This window comes from Melopsittacus undulatus, chromosome 2, assembly GCF_012275295.1.
Source record: "Melopsittacus undulatus isolate bMelUnd1 chromosome 2, bMelUnd1.mat.Z, whole genome shotgun sequence".
Lineage (NCBI taxonomy): Eukaryota > Metazoa > Chordata > Aves > Psittaciformes > Psittaculidae > Melopsittacus > Melopsittacus undulatus.
The window spans coordinates 112,640,064-112,656,932 of record NC_047528.1 but is presented as its reverse complement, the minus strand read 5'-3'; the positions used below and the strand labels follow the sequence as shown (position 1 = coordinate 112,656,932).

Here is a 16,869-nt window from a genome sequence, read left to right as displayed (position 1 = left end):
GCAGCTGCTGCTCTCAGTCATCTGACAAAACCAAGCTAAAGCCACCTTCATCCTAATTTATACCTCTGCAAGCAGGCACTGGGTCTTGTGAGAAGGAACAGCCCTGATCAGCTGCAAAAAGGAACATGAGAGACTTCGTTAATTAGAAGTTACTGATGTCTGTACAGCTGTTTGTGAGAAACTCTTGATGGTTGGATGGATACTTCTGACCAGCCCAGCCTACCTATCATAAACCAGCCACTAACAGGAAAGAGAGCAGAATCCCATTACAATAATTGCACTGCACCATTTAAGAATCTCCATCTAGCTAAATGTTGAAGGACCTTGAAAAGCTGTGATCTGATCCAGGAAAGCAGTGACCCACACGCTTAACTTCCAGAGCAAAGGGAGACCTAATGGGATACAAAATTAAGCTGGGTTTTCTCTGGGTTCAGGGCTGTTGAAGCTAATGCTTCAGAGGTCAATATCCCATAGTAGGTCAGCATCAGCAGGGAGATGGATAGAGTACTGCTTCCTAATTTTGTTTACACTAATAAATTCCCCACCTGTGTCCATAAATTTACAGGAAAAAAAGCCAACACACTGTCACTGGGTAGCTATAGATAGCAACTGGTTGTAGTGTTCGGTTCACTAGACTTCAATAAGCAAAGTGTCTCAGGGCCTGAGGACTGTGAGCAAGCTTGGTTGCTCCTGAACCCTCTCCTTGGGTACCAGGCTCACCAGGTTTCCTACACAATGCTTCCAGTGAATGGTAGAGTTTAGGGCCTGACACTCAAGCAGTGGTTTCCCATCTGAGACACAGGTTAAATACAGGAAGTGAATTTCAACTAAAGATGAATATATTGCAGTGAAAAAAGTCAAAAGAAATACTCTCACTGGTTTATCAGAACAGTTCTGTCATGAAAACACAACTGAAATGCCCTTTATGCCACAGGATCTCTGGTTTCTGCCACTGGAGAGTTTCAGCTGGGTAGTTTTCCATTAGCACTTCAATTAATGTCACTGAGGGCCCACCTGAGCTGGTTCTTAGGTGGCCTTGCCTCATTTCATGTGTGCAGTTATTCAGGTTCACGCTGTCAGCACAAATGATGCTTGTCTTCCACATCATTCTGTGTACGTTCACAACACATGGAAGTCAAAAGGACTTAGTTTAAGTGTTAAGTACTAGGGTTCTTCAGCAGATCTGAAAAATATGAAATGCATCACTGAATCAGTCCCTGTCCTGGTTCATTTAGCTGCCTAAATCTCTGCTTTGTGGGTTTAATCTGGAAAAACAGTAATCAGAATGAACTGTAGGAGCAGCACATCCTCGCAAGACAAGCCTTACACATCTAATTGCCAGTTTAAAGCCCCAAAATCTGATACCTGCATATGAAACAGTGATCAAGAAATGACTGCAGCCTAAAACTGGTGTTTGAAAGGGCATTGGATTCATAAATCTGCAGGCTTCAACTCAGACAGAATAGTAATGTAAGTAGTCCACTTTATGGCAAGGCAGGCATTTGTATCTTTGTCAAAATGTGCGAGATAGCATAAAGAAAGCTCTGTAAAACTGGGAAGGGAAAAGAAAGGAAAAAGGAAAAGAAAATGGAAAAAGGAAAAGGAAAAAGAAAAGAGAAAAAGAATTAAAATAAAGCTACCTTTGTTTCCAGCTACTGGCTGGTAAGAACTGAGCACAAACTGCTGTGCTAGATCATTTTAGACCCTCTCTTCACATATGACATTTGCCTAACTGCACTAACAGTTACTCCAGCTCAAATTACTCCATCCCTGCCCTGTACATCCACACCTGCTAATCTGGGGAGCTTTGTAGGAGCTTATTTGCAGCCATCAGCCTGCGGATGCTACACACGGCAGTGACGTGCAGCTCCAGAGAGGCACAAGAGCCACATTTGCAGTGCTGGTTTCTGACACCATGCACATGCTCTGAGATAGTAGAGCATGAGGAACACCCTCAGCATACAACCTCCCTCCTTACCTACAGCCCGTCACATCCTCCAGGCTACCTGTACCTGTTGCCCACCAAATCCCCATCGTTCAGTGGTCTCCAGGCTTTACCAGGGCCACGGCACCCACTAAGGGATCTGTTGAGAGCAATGTCAGAGTTTGTTATCCCTGTCCATGAGGAATATCTGTATGTTGGCCACAGGCTGGCATCTAGTGGTCTGATCTTTACTGTTATACAGCTGGCAGCCGCACAAGTCATCTTTGATGAACTCAGCACAGAAGGGTCCAAGCCATATCCATGCAGGAGTAATGGTCTAGTTTTTGAGATCCTCCTTACCTTCAGTGCCAACTAAAATACACCTGAAGAAGAAAACTATTCATCTACATGGAGACAGCAGTCTCCATTGGGGATGTAGTAGCTCCCACTTTCCCTGCCCCACTAGAGAAACCACATACCCCCCAGAGTTTACACAAGAAACCAGGCACCACATCCCCTGTGCACCCTCTTTACCCCATCCCCCCTCCCCTCCCTGGACCATTCTGCTGTGGCCCCCATGCAGGCAGCCTCAGCTCCCATTTGCCAGCGGGTGGGAGGCCCCTTGGCACACGTGATGGAAACAGGAGCATACCCTGTGGAATGACTCCCATCTCCCAGGGAAGAGCTGACCTCTGCAAGCTGGCACGTTGCAGCAGAGCAAGTGTTATAAATACGAGTGAACCCAGCAGACCCTTATGGAAGCCCAGGCTGCAGCTCAGGGATGCTTAACTACAAACATCAGGGTAGAAGGAAAAGCTCTGGCACAACATCCTGCTGGCCCCTAGCTTGGAGGGACAGCTACTGCCTGTTCCACAGGAAAGTGCTGGCTGCATGGTTCTGGATCTGTTGGGTTTTGGGTTTCTTCCTTCTAGCAGGGCTCCTCTGAGCTTTCATCCTCACCAGATGAAGCCTCAGATTCTGCTCCCCACAGCAGCCACAGCTAAAAGGCCTCATGAGGCTCAGAAGTGTCCCAGGATGAGCAGTCTCTTCAGCAGCACAAGCCACTGCCTCTTATGAGTGGCAATTTCTAAGGAGAGGTGCAAAAGGAGTGAAAAGGAGCTGTGAAATGTTTTCTCTGGCCCAAAAGCTGTTACCCACCCTGAATTGTGGGTACCAGCTCATTGTCAGTAAGGCAGAGACATGTTTCTTCCCACTATCAGCTCCAACAGCAGTTTTCAACCATCCCTAAGGAGCAAGGTGGTCACCACCTTTTTGCCAGCTTCCACCTTATCATCACATAGTCTCTGATTTTCAGGTTCTTCTGTGGCTCATGCATTTCAGCTTCAATTTTCAACCAGAGAAGCTTTAATAGCCTCTTTTGTGGTTGCAGGTGAAAACTTGAGCTCAAGGACCCAAAAGCTGCCATGCCAAGGGAAAAATATCACAAGAAAGACGCTTCTCAGATCTCCTTGTTTCTAGGCTTCATGATCTGAGGGAAGGGGATACCTGAGTCATTACTCATTACTTCTGAATGCTTGGGAACGCTGTGTAACTGTACCCTAGCTACATACCAATGTCCAGAGCAGGTTTGCTGCCAATAGGGCTTATTCACATAGAAGAATTTGCATTTAAAAATTGCCTGGCATTAAAGAAAACAAAAAAAAAGCATGCCCAGAGCATGCATAAAGAACTGCCTATGAGACACCAGTACTGCCAGGAGAGTTATTCACCCTAGAAATACAAGTGCAAATGCAAGGGGGTCAGCAGACTCTGTAAAGCGATTCACAGCCTTCCTAGACTGTACAAAGTCCCATTAGAGAAGAGGGATGTCAAAGTGAGGCAGAAACCTAAGAGCCCTAAATCCTTTATGTCTTAACTTACAGAGTTAAGGAGCGTGCTAAGCTTGTTTAGCTCATCATGCAAAAGGAATGAGGCTCCTGGTGTCAGAGTGAGCTCACCCCAGTGCTTCCCAGCCCTTCCAGCTGCACCCCAGCAGGCATCATGGGCAGGGGATGGGGAAGGATTTGAGGGACAGTGCAGGATGACAGGAGGGAAGGAGAGCTGAGCTACTGCTCCAGTATAGCAGGTGTAAAGCTGCTGGGTCCAGCCCTGTCAGCAGTGGCCGGTGCCACATTGCTAAATTAAACACCCCTCCAATCATCATGATGTTATTAAATGTGCTGATGCTCTCCTGGCTAAGAAAAACCTGAGGTGCAAGTGACACCCCAGACCTGGTGCACGAGCCCTGTGTTAGACCCTGGCCCCAAAGGGCTGCGTGGAAGCAGTGCTGGAGATTAATGCATGCAGGGTACGTGCAGGCAGGGACACAGACATAAGCTTGGACATACCGATCATGGCCAAAGCTAGGCAGGGGGCCAGTGATCCCTCCTCCTCCAAGAAAAAGGCAAGGAGCAATGGAAATAACCAGGCTGTATATGCCCTAAAATTTTCCAGAAGGGAACATACTGTGCCAAGCCATGTGCTTTATTTGTTTTACTTTACTATTAGTAATTATATTATTATTATATCATTAATAATTACTGAGGTCCCTGGGACAGAGCTCAGCATGCATCCATTCACAACTCAGCTCTCGGGGGACCAGCTTTGGCCATACTTTCACATGGGCTCAGGACTTGGCTGTGGATCACCAGGTTTCACAGAGACTGCCCAGAGCTCAGCTCTCAGCATCTCTCATAGGGCTATGCCTGGCCTGGTCTCTGAACCAACTCCACTGAGAACGTGGCCAGCTGCATTTGCATCACCTTCTCCAGCTCTGTAGCATGCCAAAACCTCCCATTAGAGGCTCAGTGAATAAATCTGGGTCTGGCTTCTCTAGGTAGGTGTCAATTACTCCATCCTAGGAGAGGGGAGTTTTTGCAGTCAAAAAGCACAGGGAGCAATAGGACACCCCAGTGTCACACGTACCAAATATGATTAGGGCCTGCAGCTTATGAAATGGTCTCTCTTTGAATGTTTTCAGCTCAGTTTTGGGGGTATTTTTACCATCTTTCTACCCACTCATTAGTAGGATTGAGGCTGCTTCTAGTATACCTTGCACAATCCAGTTATGGCCAAGCATAAAGCTGTCTCCACAGCTACAGTTCATACACCATTATTAAGCTCTTCTTGGTATACTAGAAGTAGCATGTATTTTGTGTACAAGCAACAGGAATAACACAGAAAATCCCACCATTCCAGTGGTACCTGCAGGAACCCCTCAGGGAGCACCTACACCCTTTCCAGGGTGGGTTGCTTGTGGAGAAGTCTCCAAAAGCAGAGCTTCCAGCCCATCCAGAAACAGTAAGCAGGTTGTTGCCTGTGTCCTGCTGCAGGCTATCTGCAGTCTTTTCCAGTCCACTGCTGAACGTTGCATTATGATGTCCCTTGTCAGACCTCTGCATGAAGAAGTAGCTGTGTCTACTTCCAGCATTTCTCCTTATTCTTTTAATTTTCACTTAATTGCTCTCCTTCTGACCCATTTCCATCCATGCCAATGAGCCCATTTCCATCTGGCCACAAGTGATGTCTTAGTTAAATCCTTTCTTCCTGTGTAGGGTTTCTAATCTCATTAAAATGTAACTATCCAAATCCTTCCAGGACAGTTCCAGTTTTGAACTTCTAAAGTACTTTCTGACCTGTGTAAGACACAAATGCCAAAGACAGCGATGCAATGATCCCTGTAAGGTGGCACAGACCAACTTTGCTCTGGGGGATACAGCGTCTAAGAAAGCAAAGCCTATTTTTGAGAGCAGTCAGGACCCCAAGGCATCTTACTGACCTTCTCTTTAAAACTTCCATATGATTTCATATAAATGCTTTTGTCTGTGCTATGTTTGATTTCCTCATAAACACCTGTATCTATCAGAAAACAGAAGGGGTTCATAGCACTTTGTTATCACACAACAGATCACAGCACCTCAGTCAAAATATACAAAGCAACACCAGGTGCTGCAAAGATCTTTAGAAGTTTAAAACAGGGGAAAAAGGGAGGGAGTGCAATGATATAACTTCTCTGGCTTGTCCATCAGTGACATGACTGCATTGGAGTACAGGCAATGTAAAGCACCATGAAGTACTTACCACCTTTCAGGCCTGAAGAGAAGGGAGAAAGAACTAGGTTTTCTCACACTGCACAGCTTTCCTTGGTGTGATAGTGATCCCCTTGGTCTCCATAGAAAGGTTCAATGCATTTCCAAGACTCCCACCCTGATGACTGCAGTATGTCACAAGTTATTACGAGCTGCGACCTTGCTTGGATAGCTGGTGGCAAGAGGCATATTTTCTGAATACTCCTATCTTACAAAGCATACAGGGTCTTAGAAGCTTGGAAAAGATTAGCTAAAGCAGAACCTTAAATCCCGAAGCCCTGAAAAAAGGCTCACTGAGGCATTTGGATCAGAGGTGGCTGGGGACCTCTTGTACTATGTAAATCGAAAGGACAACGAAGGTGAGAACGGCAGAGTGGAGTGTAACAGCAGCAGCCAGGAGGGAGAAACAGCAAGTGTATATACCTAATTTATAATGCAAATAGAGGAAAAATCAACAAGAAGAGTTTTATTTATCCTACATCCCCACCAAGCATTTCTGCAAGCCCAAAGTGAAGGGCTGTGATTGTACTGCTTTGAGCACCTCTGTTGTATTGCTGTCATTGGCTACCTACCCTCACAACTTCAAAGCAGCCAAGTAAAATCCTACTTCAATGGACATCAGGGGTGGTTTTGCAACCTAATCCCCTGGATCCAGGATTTTGCTCAATGAATGTCCCTCAAAGGGCCTAGAGAACAGAGGATAAATCAACAACAAGCTTTTCCCTTAATTCTCTCTTTCTTTGCCTGAAATTTTGGGGCCAATTCTGAAGGTCATTTGATGAAAGTAGGCACCTGCCCAGGTGGACAGGCACTGAGCCCTTTCAGGTCACTTCTCAGAGAGCTTTCAGGTGGATGGCTCGTGGATGGTTAGTTAAGGAAAAGCATTGTACTGGTTTCTCAAGGCAGGGCTAAGAGATGCAGCAGCAGAAGGGCTGATGGGTTCAATGTTTAGTTAGTCAGAGCTGGGAGGTTGAGCCTTGTAATCAACTTATATCAGAGACTAACAGATGCCAGCTTTGCCAAGGAACTATCTGAGCTAAGAAGAAAGTATATCAGTATACAGTGATGACCATTTCCTTGCATGACACCGTCCACAGAAACAGATGTGTTGCAACCATGAGCAGCTAAATGGGATCAGGACTCTGCAGAAAGATAGCACAAAGTATTTGTAGTAAATTTGTGAGTGCAAAATACAAGATTTCACAGAGATCTTTGTCTCCCTCATCCTTTCTTCCTATGGGGAACTGCTGTTGCTTCTGCCCTATGGGGGAGCACCCAACGCACAGAGAAACCTCAGTGTTGTGTAGAAATGGGCCTTCAACAAACCCAGGTTCCCCAAATCCATAAGATCTACAGACGGTCCTACACCCAGTCTGAAACATCATCTGAGTGTACAGATAGCTTTGACTTCCCAAGAAAAACTGCTTTTGGGTCCAAGATGGGCACATTTTAGTGTGCTACTGTCAGGACCTGCAAAGATGATGAAGAAAAAAGCACAATACTTAGGGTCTTTGTTAAGGTGTGAGTGCATTCGCATCAGCCCCAGCTCTGTTACTGGCATCTTACAGCCCCCCCAGGGAAAAAAGCAACTTTTTTGTTAATAAAAAGTATTTTTGTTCATTTTTCTTGATAGCAAGAAAAGGAGAAAATGAAAATTGGATTGTGTCTATTTTTAGGCAGATTAAAAAGTTATTCAGCCTGGAGAGAAAGCATCTCATAAATAGCTTGAGCGTTATGGAAGTGGAGCAACTGCTGAAGATCTACATGAATAAAAGGAGGGCAGGAGCCTGGGAAGCCAGTTTTGAGGTAACTGTGAATGTTAGTCTTTACAGCCCTGTCTATGTGTACCTGCTTTAAAACACTATGATGCCAGTGGAATCCTGCTCCTGCACCCCAAATCCACAGGGTCCTTCAAAGGCAACCAAAGAGCCTGATGTAGACCTGGTCACCCCACAAACTCAGTTCTGTGTTTCACAGCCTAAACATTCAGCCTACCCAGCCATTGCCACCGACTGTGACACAAGTCTTGTGTCTCCCACTAGAAGCAATCAGATTTACCAGGTTTGTCACATCTCTCTTTAAAATGATTGCTTCTGAAGGGTGTTTCAGTAGCGAGTGTATTTCAGAGGCTGCCTTGCCTTGGCTTCTACCCAGATTCTCTTTGGCTTCATCATGAAGACTTCAAGTTGAAGTTCAAGACACTGAATTTCTCAAAAAGCAGAAACTGTGAACCTTTGGAAATACAATAGGCTTGGAAACCATTGCCCACAGTTTCAGTCGCTTTCTTGGGGGCTGTTTAGGTTAGAACTGAAAGCCGAGGGGGACATGTTCTTCTAAGACACCAGGAGATGAGTATAATCTGTTAAGAGGCTGAACCACCATCCCTGGAGGTATTTAAAAGACATGTAGATGTGGCACTTAACAGCATGGTTTAATGGTGGACTTGGTTAGGTTTACAGTTGGATTTGATGATCTTAAAGGTTTTTTCCAACCTAAATGATTCAGCAATCCTATAATTGCTAAGCAATGCTCGCCTTTCACCCCAGATACTTAAACAATCCGACACATACAGATAAATGGGAATAGGTTGCTGGGGTGTGAGTTGCATGCACCAAGAAGGGACATCACCTCTTCCCTGAGATGGATGGAGCAAGGCTGTGATGGAGCAACAGCAAGGAGGCTGATAAGGCCACGTATCTGCACATCACTTCGGCGGGGGGCAGACCCATGCTCCTTGTCAAGCTCTTCTCTTCCAGCCCCTCAGCATGCCTTCTCCAGTGGATCCATGCCAGCTCCAGTACTGGTCTGTGGCCAGCTGGCCTGCCTTGACCTGCCTGTCGCTGCCAGTCATGGGGCAGTGGTGACAGCCTGGTCATAGGAGGGGAAGAGGTGAAAGACTGTGCCACCAAACCGTTCTCCAGCAACATGGTGTAGCTGTGCAGGCAATGCAGCAGAGCAGCAGGCAGCACTGAGCTCCTGGGGAAGGGGGAACCAGTCACCATTCCTGGGAAATGAAGAGCAAGGGATACGCAGGTCTGCTTGATGGGAAATGCAACGGGATTGTGTGAAAAAACACTTGTAGGCCAAAAGGCAGGTCCCAGAAAGAGAAGCCAGCACTGATGGCTACCTCTCCATCATCCCGAGGACAGCCCTGTTCTGGGCACATCTCCTATTCTTCGCCCCCCCTTAGTACAATAAGGTTCTAACCACTTGCCAGCAATGTATGAGGATTGGTAACTACTATGGGCACAGGAGGTTGCAGTGTAAGCTTCCTTCTGCTTCAGGATTACCGATCCAAGGGACAGCAATTCTCCTGGTACTCCATAAGCAGAGAAGGTGCTGCAGAAAAGATGGTGAATGTCAGCCCGCAGCCCCGGCCAGTGCTCCAGGCAGGAGGAGGAGGGAATCCCACGAGTGCTCACCTCCTTTGCTGCTGAGAAACAGGGACTTTTCCTCCAGCAGTGCAGATGAGGCTCTGAAACTGCTTCACCTGAGATCTGTTATCCAAAGCCTAATCACTGTTATGCCCAAAGGGATGTATAAAGAGAGATACCCTTAAATTGCAGTAAATACCTTCTATTTTTGTTAAGCCCTAATAGAATAGGCACTGCCTTGGTTCCCTGTGCAAGAGAAGTCTGTCCCTTCACAAACCCTGCCTATGTACTCCCAGCACTGCTGTCTTCCACTCCCTCCCTCTTGTTCACTCCCTCTCTCTCAGATGATGCAGAGTGCCAGCAAGTCCCTCAATGGTGTCATATCTGTCCTTTTTATTCATTGCAGGGTTTATTTTTAGCCTGAAACAACTGCTTCCTAAAAATGGAGTTCCTAATGACACGGGAGCTGGACACAGCTATGTAAGGTATCCAGGGCTTGGCCTGACAGCTTCTCCTGTCTGTCTCTTTGTTGTGAGCCCAGGACAGCAAAGTTTGCTGCTCCCCACCAGCCTTGCAGCATTTGGGCTGATCATTAATAGGGCAATAGAAAAAGAAACTCAGTTTGAACTTCACCTGGAGCATTTGGTCTCCCCTTCTCCCCACATTAAGAAGGAGGGGGATGTTTACCTGCCCTCTGCTGCACTCCAAGGTCTCCCCTATGAAGGCAACTTGCTGGATCCTGGCAGGTCTTTACCTGCTTTCCTGCTGCAAGGCAGAAGAGGGACTGAACTTCCCCACTTATGATGGGAAAGACCGAGTGATCGACCTGAACGAGAAGAACTACAAGCAGGCCCTGAAGAAGTATGACATGCTCTGTCTGCTCTTCCATGAGCCGGTGAGCTCTGACAAGGTCTCCCAGAAGCAGTTCCAGATGACAGAGATGGTCCTGGAGGTAAGCACTGCTGCACGTCTCAGCCGGGGTCAATAGCACAGCATTGTTTGGAGCCAAGGAGAGGACAGTCAAAGGTTCTTGTGCAGGGGGGAGTTGAGCACCCGAAGGTTTGGGCTTGCTTACTTGGATCCGAGTTAGCACCTGAGTTCTTAAGCCCAGGAAAAGCCTTTTTCTGTGCTCTTCTGAATTGTTTGCTGGGAAATGGTCTTTCTGGATGGTGTGTCAGAAACCCAGGCAATAGCGAGTAACGGGTAACCTTGCAAACCTCAGCAACGTGAGCTCAGCTCAGCTGAGCTTTCCCAAATGCCAGCACAGACCTGAGCTTGTAGCTTAAAGATTTTAGATCCCTTTTCATTGTGTATCCTCCTTGCATTCTGGATTCAGTCTCATTTTCTATCCCTCTAGGAGCAATCAGCCAAGAGGCCTTACAGAACTGCTGCAAATGGGTGTTGTAGCTCCCCATCTCAAACACTCCCTGTTGGTGCAGCATTAAATCCTTTTTTGTTTTTCCAACACTTGGTTGCGTGCTTGAAATCAGTCTGGAGCTGTTTGTTAATGCAGCCATTCACTTCTGTGCTGGAAAAAGAGCAGTGTTCATTCTTTGGTGAAAGAATGATTAATTAAATCCTCAGTAAAACAAATGACAGTAAAAATTGCAGTGTAGATTCATAGCATTCCTTCTTGGAGTGTAGCTGTAATCTAGGGAATCATACAGCAGCAAGCCTGGATTGTTTGGTGCTTGTTTCCTATCAGGGTCTTACAGATATTCCCTCTTAACTAAAAGGCAGATTTGGGAAGAAAGTGAACATTGCAGAAGAAACACATAGCTTTCTTTATCTGATCCAGAGTGAAAATGCATTGCACCCTTAGGCGTATAGCAAACGTGAACTACAAAGAGTGTTTGCTGAGGGCTAGGACCTGAAAACATCCAGTGCCAAGTTCTAAGTCTACTGACCTCCTTAGCAAGCCTGAAGACAAGAAAGATTCAAAACCTTCACCAGATTTTACTCAGCTCTCAGGGAGCAGTTACTTGCTCCAGTGAGCAATCAAATAACATTTGGCAAAGAAAAGGAAACTCCACTTGAAATGTTTATGGTTGGTAGTATAATTGCATTGTTGTTTAATAGCATAGCTATTTCATGCCCGATAGATGGCAAGCAGTTACTAGATACATATTTATAGAAACCTGACAGAAGCAGGTATCTGTCGTGTACTATCAGTTTTAGTCCCCATGGCACCTATACTCAAGTTATCGACCATATCAAGGGTGTGATGGCTACAATACAACCTGGTTTAAAGCTTTCATTTTGAAGGGTTTGATTCAGCAGCAAGTACATTAGCTTAGGACTCGGGTGATTTGGTTTCCAATTGCCTCTCTATCACAGACTTCTTGTGTGACCTTGGCCAAGAGATTGAGGATTAGATCTGCAGCAGACTTTACATAATTGGAGGTGCTCTAGTTCACTAATGCTCAGTTACCAGCTAACTGTGCCACACACACATCAACTGGCACTTGTGGCTTCGACCTCAACATTTTCCAAGCACTTGCAATGCTGATTCAGTGCATGTCTCAGTTTCACAGTCTCCCCCCATCCCCTGGACTGCAAACTGCAGTGGCAGCAACCTTACAGCCCAAGCACAAGAGCAATCTGCAGGCTGAGCACTCATTTGTCTCTGACACCCGATGGAATCAGAGGTGAGAGGGGCTCAGGAGGTAGCAGAGAAGATGTGTCCTATCCTGCATAGGACATAGGCCAGCAAGGTGCTAGTGCTCCGTTTCTGTACTAACTCAACCATGGGAGCACTCATGAAAGGAGTGGGCAAGGCAGATTACAATCTGGTCCCTCTTGAGACAACACCCACCGCCCTCACCTCAAACCACACTGTGTTGTGCCAGGGGGTCACTCAATCTCCCCTGCCAGAGCCCATGAAACTGTGGGATTTCATGTTCTCCCAGGACAGGGAGAGGAAAAGAAATGGGTGCAGTGGCTGCAATGACTGAGGTGCAGAGCCATACACCTGAGAGATGCACAGGAAGGCTTTGTGTATCTCTTTGGAGTAGAGGGTTCAGGACTCTGCATGCTGAAGATCCTTTATGCCTGAAATGAGGTATCTAAAAGGCAAACACTCCAGCCCTTGCTACACCCTGCCAGTCAGCTTGGGAAGTTCCTAGAGTAGGGTGGTGCCTGTGGTAAGATGCTCATTTCTAGAGCAGCTTTTCTGTTTCCATCTGACTGTACAGACAATGTACTTACTGATTCACAATGAAATGTGCTGCTTCCACAACCTGAAGAATATTATGTTCTTACCCCCTTCCCCCCCCCCCCCCCCCCAATGGTGCTGGTCTCCATCATTAGGAAAAATAGGGAGCCTTAATCCAAAAACATAGGCAGGTGTGGAACTAAGCAAATATCTGAGCTGGGTGGTTAGGGATTGATATGTCAAATTGCCTGATGAACATGGGAGAGGATGGGATTAACAACCCCCAAAAGTTTCATCCTTTCTATTTCTCCCACGTGTATCTTATAAGAAATGTATAATTCCAAAGACCAAAAACCTAAAGAAATATCTTCAGACACCAAGAAAAGAACAGAAGAGACTCATCATGATTTCCTTGAAGTATGTAGCTCATGGTCAGTAACAAGCTCTGACAGGGGCTGCTCCCATGAGTGAGGAGCATGTGAGGCTCTCTCTTAAGCATGTCCTTTAGCGACTAAGAGGGGTTGTGCTCATGTGGCAACATTTCCTTCTTTCAGGGAGCTTCAGTCTCCTCTCATGAAGGAAACTGAAGTCTCCTGCTTGAGATCCTTGACTCCAAAAGATTTGGCTGAAAAAGGCCAATAGCTAGAAAACATTAGGAGGGGCAGCTTAGAGACAGACCTGGTGGGAGAGAGAAGAGAGTCACAAGGGTCTCATACCCTATGGAAACCAAGTTGAAAACCTGACAGCACATCCATGAAGTTAAATGCATGTTCAAGGACTTTCCCAAACCACATTTATGAGCAGGAGGCTGAGAAGAAAATGATATCATAGGAAAAATTACCTTCCCAGGACAGAAGCCCTGCATGTAGGACTGACTGACACTGTCAAAAGCTCAGCTATCACCAGAAAAGGGATGCCATCATTAAGCTAATATTACAGTGGGACAGCACATGGAGTCTTTGACTCCCCCCACCTTGACATAATGGGAACTGTCACCATGTTCCCACACAGCCCAGGGTCCCTTTCCATTTTAGAAAGGGAATGAAGGTGAAGACGATCATGAAGCAGTCCTGACAGCTCCTGTCACCTACACTGTTGCATGCTACCTGGTAAGGACAGGGTCCAGGGACAGTCAACCCCCTCTGTCAGCAAAAGCAGCCTCTCTGAAGCATCCTTTGTACAGGACAACAGCTCCAAGGACAGCAGTGTCAGCACATCAGGTTGGGGCAGGAAAGCTGGGGCTGCTGTGTTAACCTGTTGGGAAAACAGTCAAAGCAGTGCCTGGAAATGCAGCTGCCTACTGCTTTCTGGCCAGGATAGAAAAGTGTTGGAGAAGGATTGCTATGTATCCATAGATACAACCCAGGGCAAGACAACCCAGGGCAGAGAAAGCATGAGCACAGGCTATTTCACAGCTCAGGTTAAAGGGCTCTCCTCCTTTGGCTGCCTTTCTCCTATAATCCCACTCTGCACTGCTGACTACTGAAAAGCACCTGCAGCCTGAGCAGGGAAAAGCCTCTGTACAGGGAATGCAGGGGTTGAACCAGGCAGTCACAGAGCTAACAGTAGCTGTTCCTGCTCTGTGGTGATGTTTACAGGAGGCCTGTGTGCCCATGAGGTGAAGAAGCAGAGGAAATAGCTAGGAACAAGGGTTCACATCAATTATTTAACAGACAAGTAAGAAAAGGAGCTACTTGTCCCGAAAGGTCTCAGCTTTAATGAAGAAGGGGCAATAGAGGAAAAAACCACAGCAGTGAAGTCAATAAATACGTGTTCTGCATTTCTTCTCCTCTGTACTTCCCCTATTTCATTTCATCCTGTATCATACTACTTCTTAGACCTTACCCCATCTCTCTTTGAACTCTGAATGTCCTAAAATATGGCATAGTTTTGCCTTCCAGAGGGCCAGCTCCTATATCTAGGAACCATATAGCAAGAACAATGAACAGTGGAGTTGGAGGCTTTCCTTTTGCACTTGAGAAGCTCTCTCTGGCAGCTGAGGTTTTCTCACTACCATAACGCCTCCTGCTGAAACACTCAGTCCTACCATTCTTTCCTTGTCATCTGTATGCTTGTATAATAGCCTTAAAAACAGAGAGCCTGGATATTTTAGCCTATTTAATGCTGAAAACTCACATAGAACTGCCCTAGCACAAGCCAGTCTGATTAGAGTTAAGTTTGGACGTGGTAGTCCTCTTTCCAAATGGAGTCTAGGATCAGATTCTGGAACACAAGGGAAATTTTCTCCTATGAACCTGGAAATATAAATCCATGAGGTCCCCCCAGTGTTCAGCCACAACCAGGAGCTACCTCTGGTGTGATAGGGAAAGACAGATTTGGAATCCAGTAAAAGATGAGGGTTAAACTGGGTGTAAGGGCTACCTCCCAGTTCACTTGAGAGACAGGATTCATTATCAAGTGTTGAAACTACTGCAGCTTCCAGCTCAGGATGGAAAACCTGGTGCAAGACCAGGTGGCTTTGGGGTAACTTCAGCCACATGGTCTTGAAATCTCTTGAGAATAGATGAAACCCAGGACAATGTTTCAAATATAGGTCTTTGTGGTTTATCACAGAAACTCCTGAGAACCAGCAGATGAGTCTGGTTTAGCCCATCTCTAGGCAGAGAGTAACCATAAACACAACCATAAATCCAAGCCCTTTCTTTAAGCACCCTTCTCTGTTCCACAGACTCAGATTCCAGTGTTTTTCTTTGAAAATGGGCATGTTCACAAGTCACCACCATTCCCAGGGCTGGGTAGACATGTTGTACAAGACATGCTCACTGAGTACCACTGAAACTGTCATGTCTCTGGGTCCCTACAGAACAAACCCTCAATATGAGAGACACACCTGGCTGGACAGGTATATGCAGAAGCCTGCAGTGCAAGTGACTTGTATCTGTAATGAAAGAATAGTTTAGTGGCTTCCACTACAGATAAGTTAATGCAAAAATAAGGAACGGAAAGGAAAAAAGGTGCACTGGTTACTTTGCCCTCTGAGACCATGTAAGTAGGTCTCAGTTCATCAACAGCCAGCACAGCACTGATTTTCAGGCAGTAGAACGCAGGTGGATTTCACTCACTGACATGACAGTCACACAAACAAGTTACAGAGAGCTCCCCAGTTTGCAGATGGGCACACTGACATCAAGAGACAAGTATGTGATTTGGTCTTTCTGTATAACAGTGTCAGAAAACAATTCCAAGGCTGCTTTACCTGGTGCTGCCCAGTTTCTTTCTTTGAAGTCCCTTTGTCAGTTCCCAGCAGTGAGTTTGGACTGGCTGCATGAGCAGCATCTAGCATAAGACCCCACTTCAATGTCATAATGCTCTTTGAAAGGCACCTTTCTCAGATGCTAAGGTATGATCAGAGATATATGTACTGGCAGCAGTTCTTAGAACAGAAACTAGCTGTAATCCCAGGACCTAAAGAAAATCAAGGTGGTTTCATCCAGAGACCCAAATGTCACCTGGAGACATAGCAGACCCCTGTGAGCTTGGTTTCACTTGCTGACAGAGTGCAAGGCCAAGTCTGCTTAGGCTTTGTAGTCTTGCTTGGCCCTGATAAGAGGCGCTCTTCCCACTGCCCAGCTGCTGCAGACAACCTCTGTAGGTGCCATGCAAGACCTTAATCTGCATGAAGACTCCTGCATCACTCCTCCCTTCAGAAATGCATCGAGGAAGGCCATCCTCTTAGTTGAGACCCAGCTATCCTGACACTAGTCAGCTTCCCAAACAAGTGCCAGAGGGGGTTCCTGCTGTTCCCAGGATGCAGGGTCTCACTCTTGTATAACTAAGTGGGGAACCTCAAAAGGCCAAGCTGGAGCTCACATTCATCTGTTCAGTGGACGCGTGTGGTGTTTGTAGTTAGCATTTCATCTTCTCCACCCCGGACCTTGACATTTCCCAGGAGCCTGGGGCAGCTGCTGCTCTAGGAAGCAGATGGATACAGTGGCCCATGCTGAACTCACCAACCATGGCCTTACTCCAGAGCTCAGTCTGCCAGTGCCCTTTATCTAAAACCACACTAAACAAAGCCTGTGGCTGCCCTTACTTCATGACCGAGCTTCATTTGTGGGGGAGAATGGAAAGGGGAGAGGATAATTCTCTTTAAACACCCAAGAGGGTGAAGAGCTATTTAAGCACAAAGCCTAAGGACAAACTGGCTATGAATAAAACAAGTCTGGAAACTAGCAAGTCCCTTATCACCAGAGGTGGAAGACATCAAGGGGAGAACAGTCCAATGAATTTAAAATGGACATTGACCAGTTTGTGACAGAGATTGAATGACATGGTCCTGGGTTTGATGACCAGATGTTCTTTTTCAGC

The 16,869-nt window shown here is 46.3% G+C and overlaps 1 protein-coding gene across 1 annotated transcript in view; it reads left to right on the top strand.

The window, feature by feature from the left end:
* The first annotated feature begins 9,966 nt into the window (after window positions 1-9,966).
* CASQ2 (calsequestrin 2) overlaps window positions 9,967-16,869 on the top strand; it is a 29,425-nt gene continuing 22,522 nt past the window's right edge. Inside the window, exon 1 of the mRNA XM_005146658.4 lies at window positions 9,967-10,338. Within this exon, the coding sequence (XP_005146715.3) occupies window positions 10,066-10,338 (273 nt within the window). The 5' untranslated portion in view covers window positions 9,967-10,065. The remainder of the gene's footprint in view (window positions 10,339-16,869) is intronic.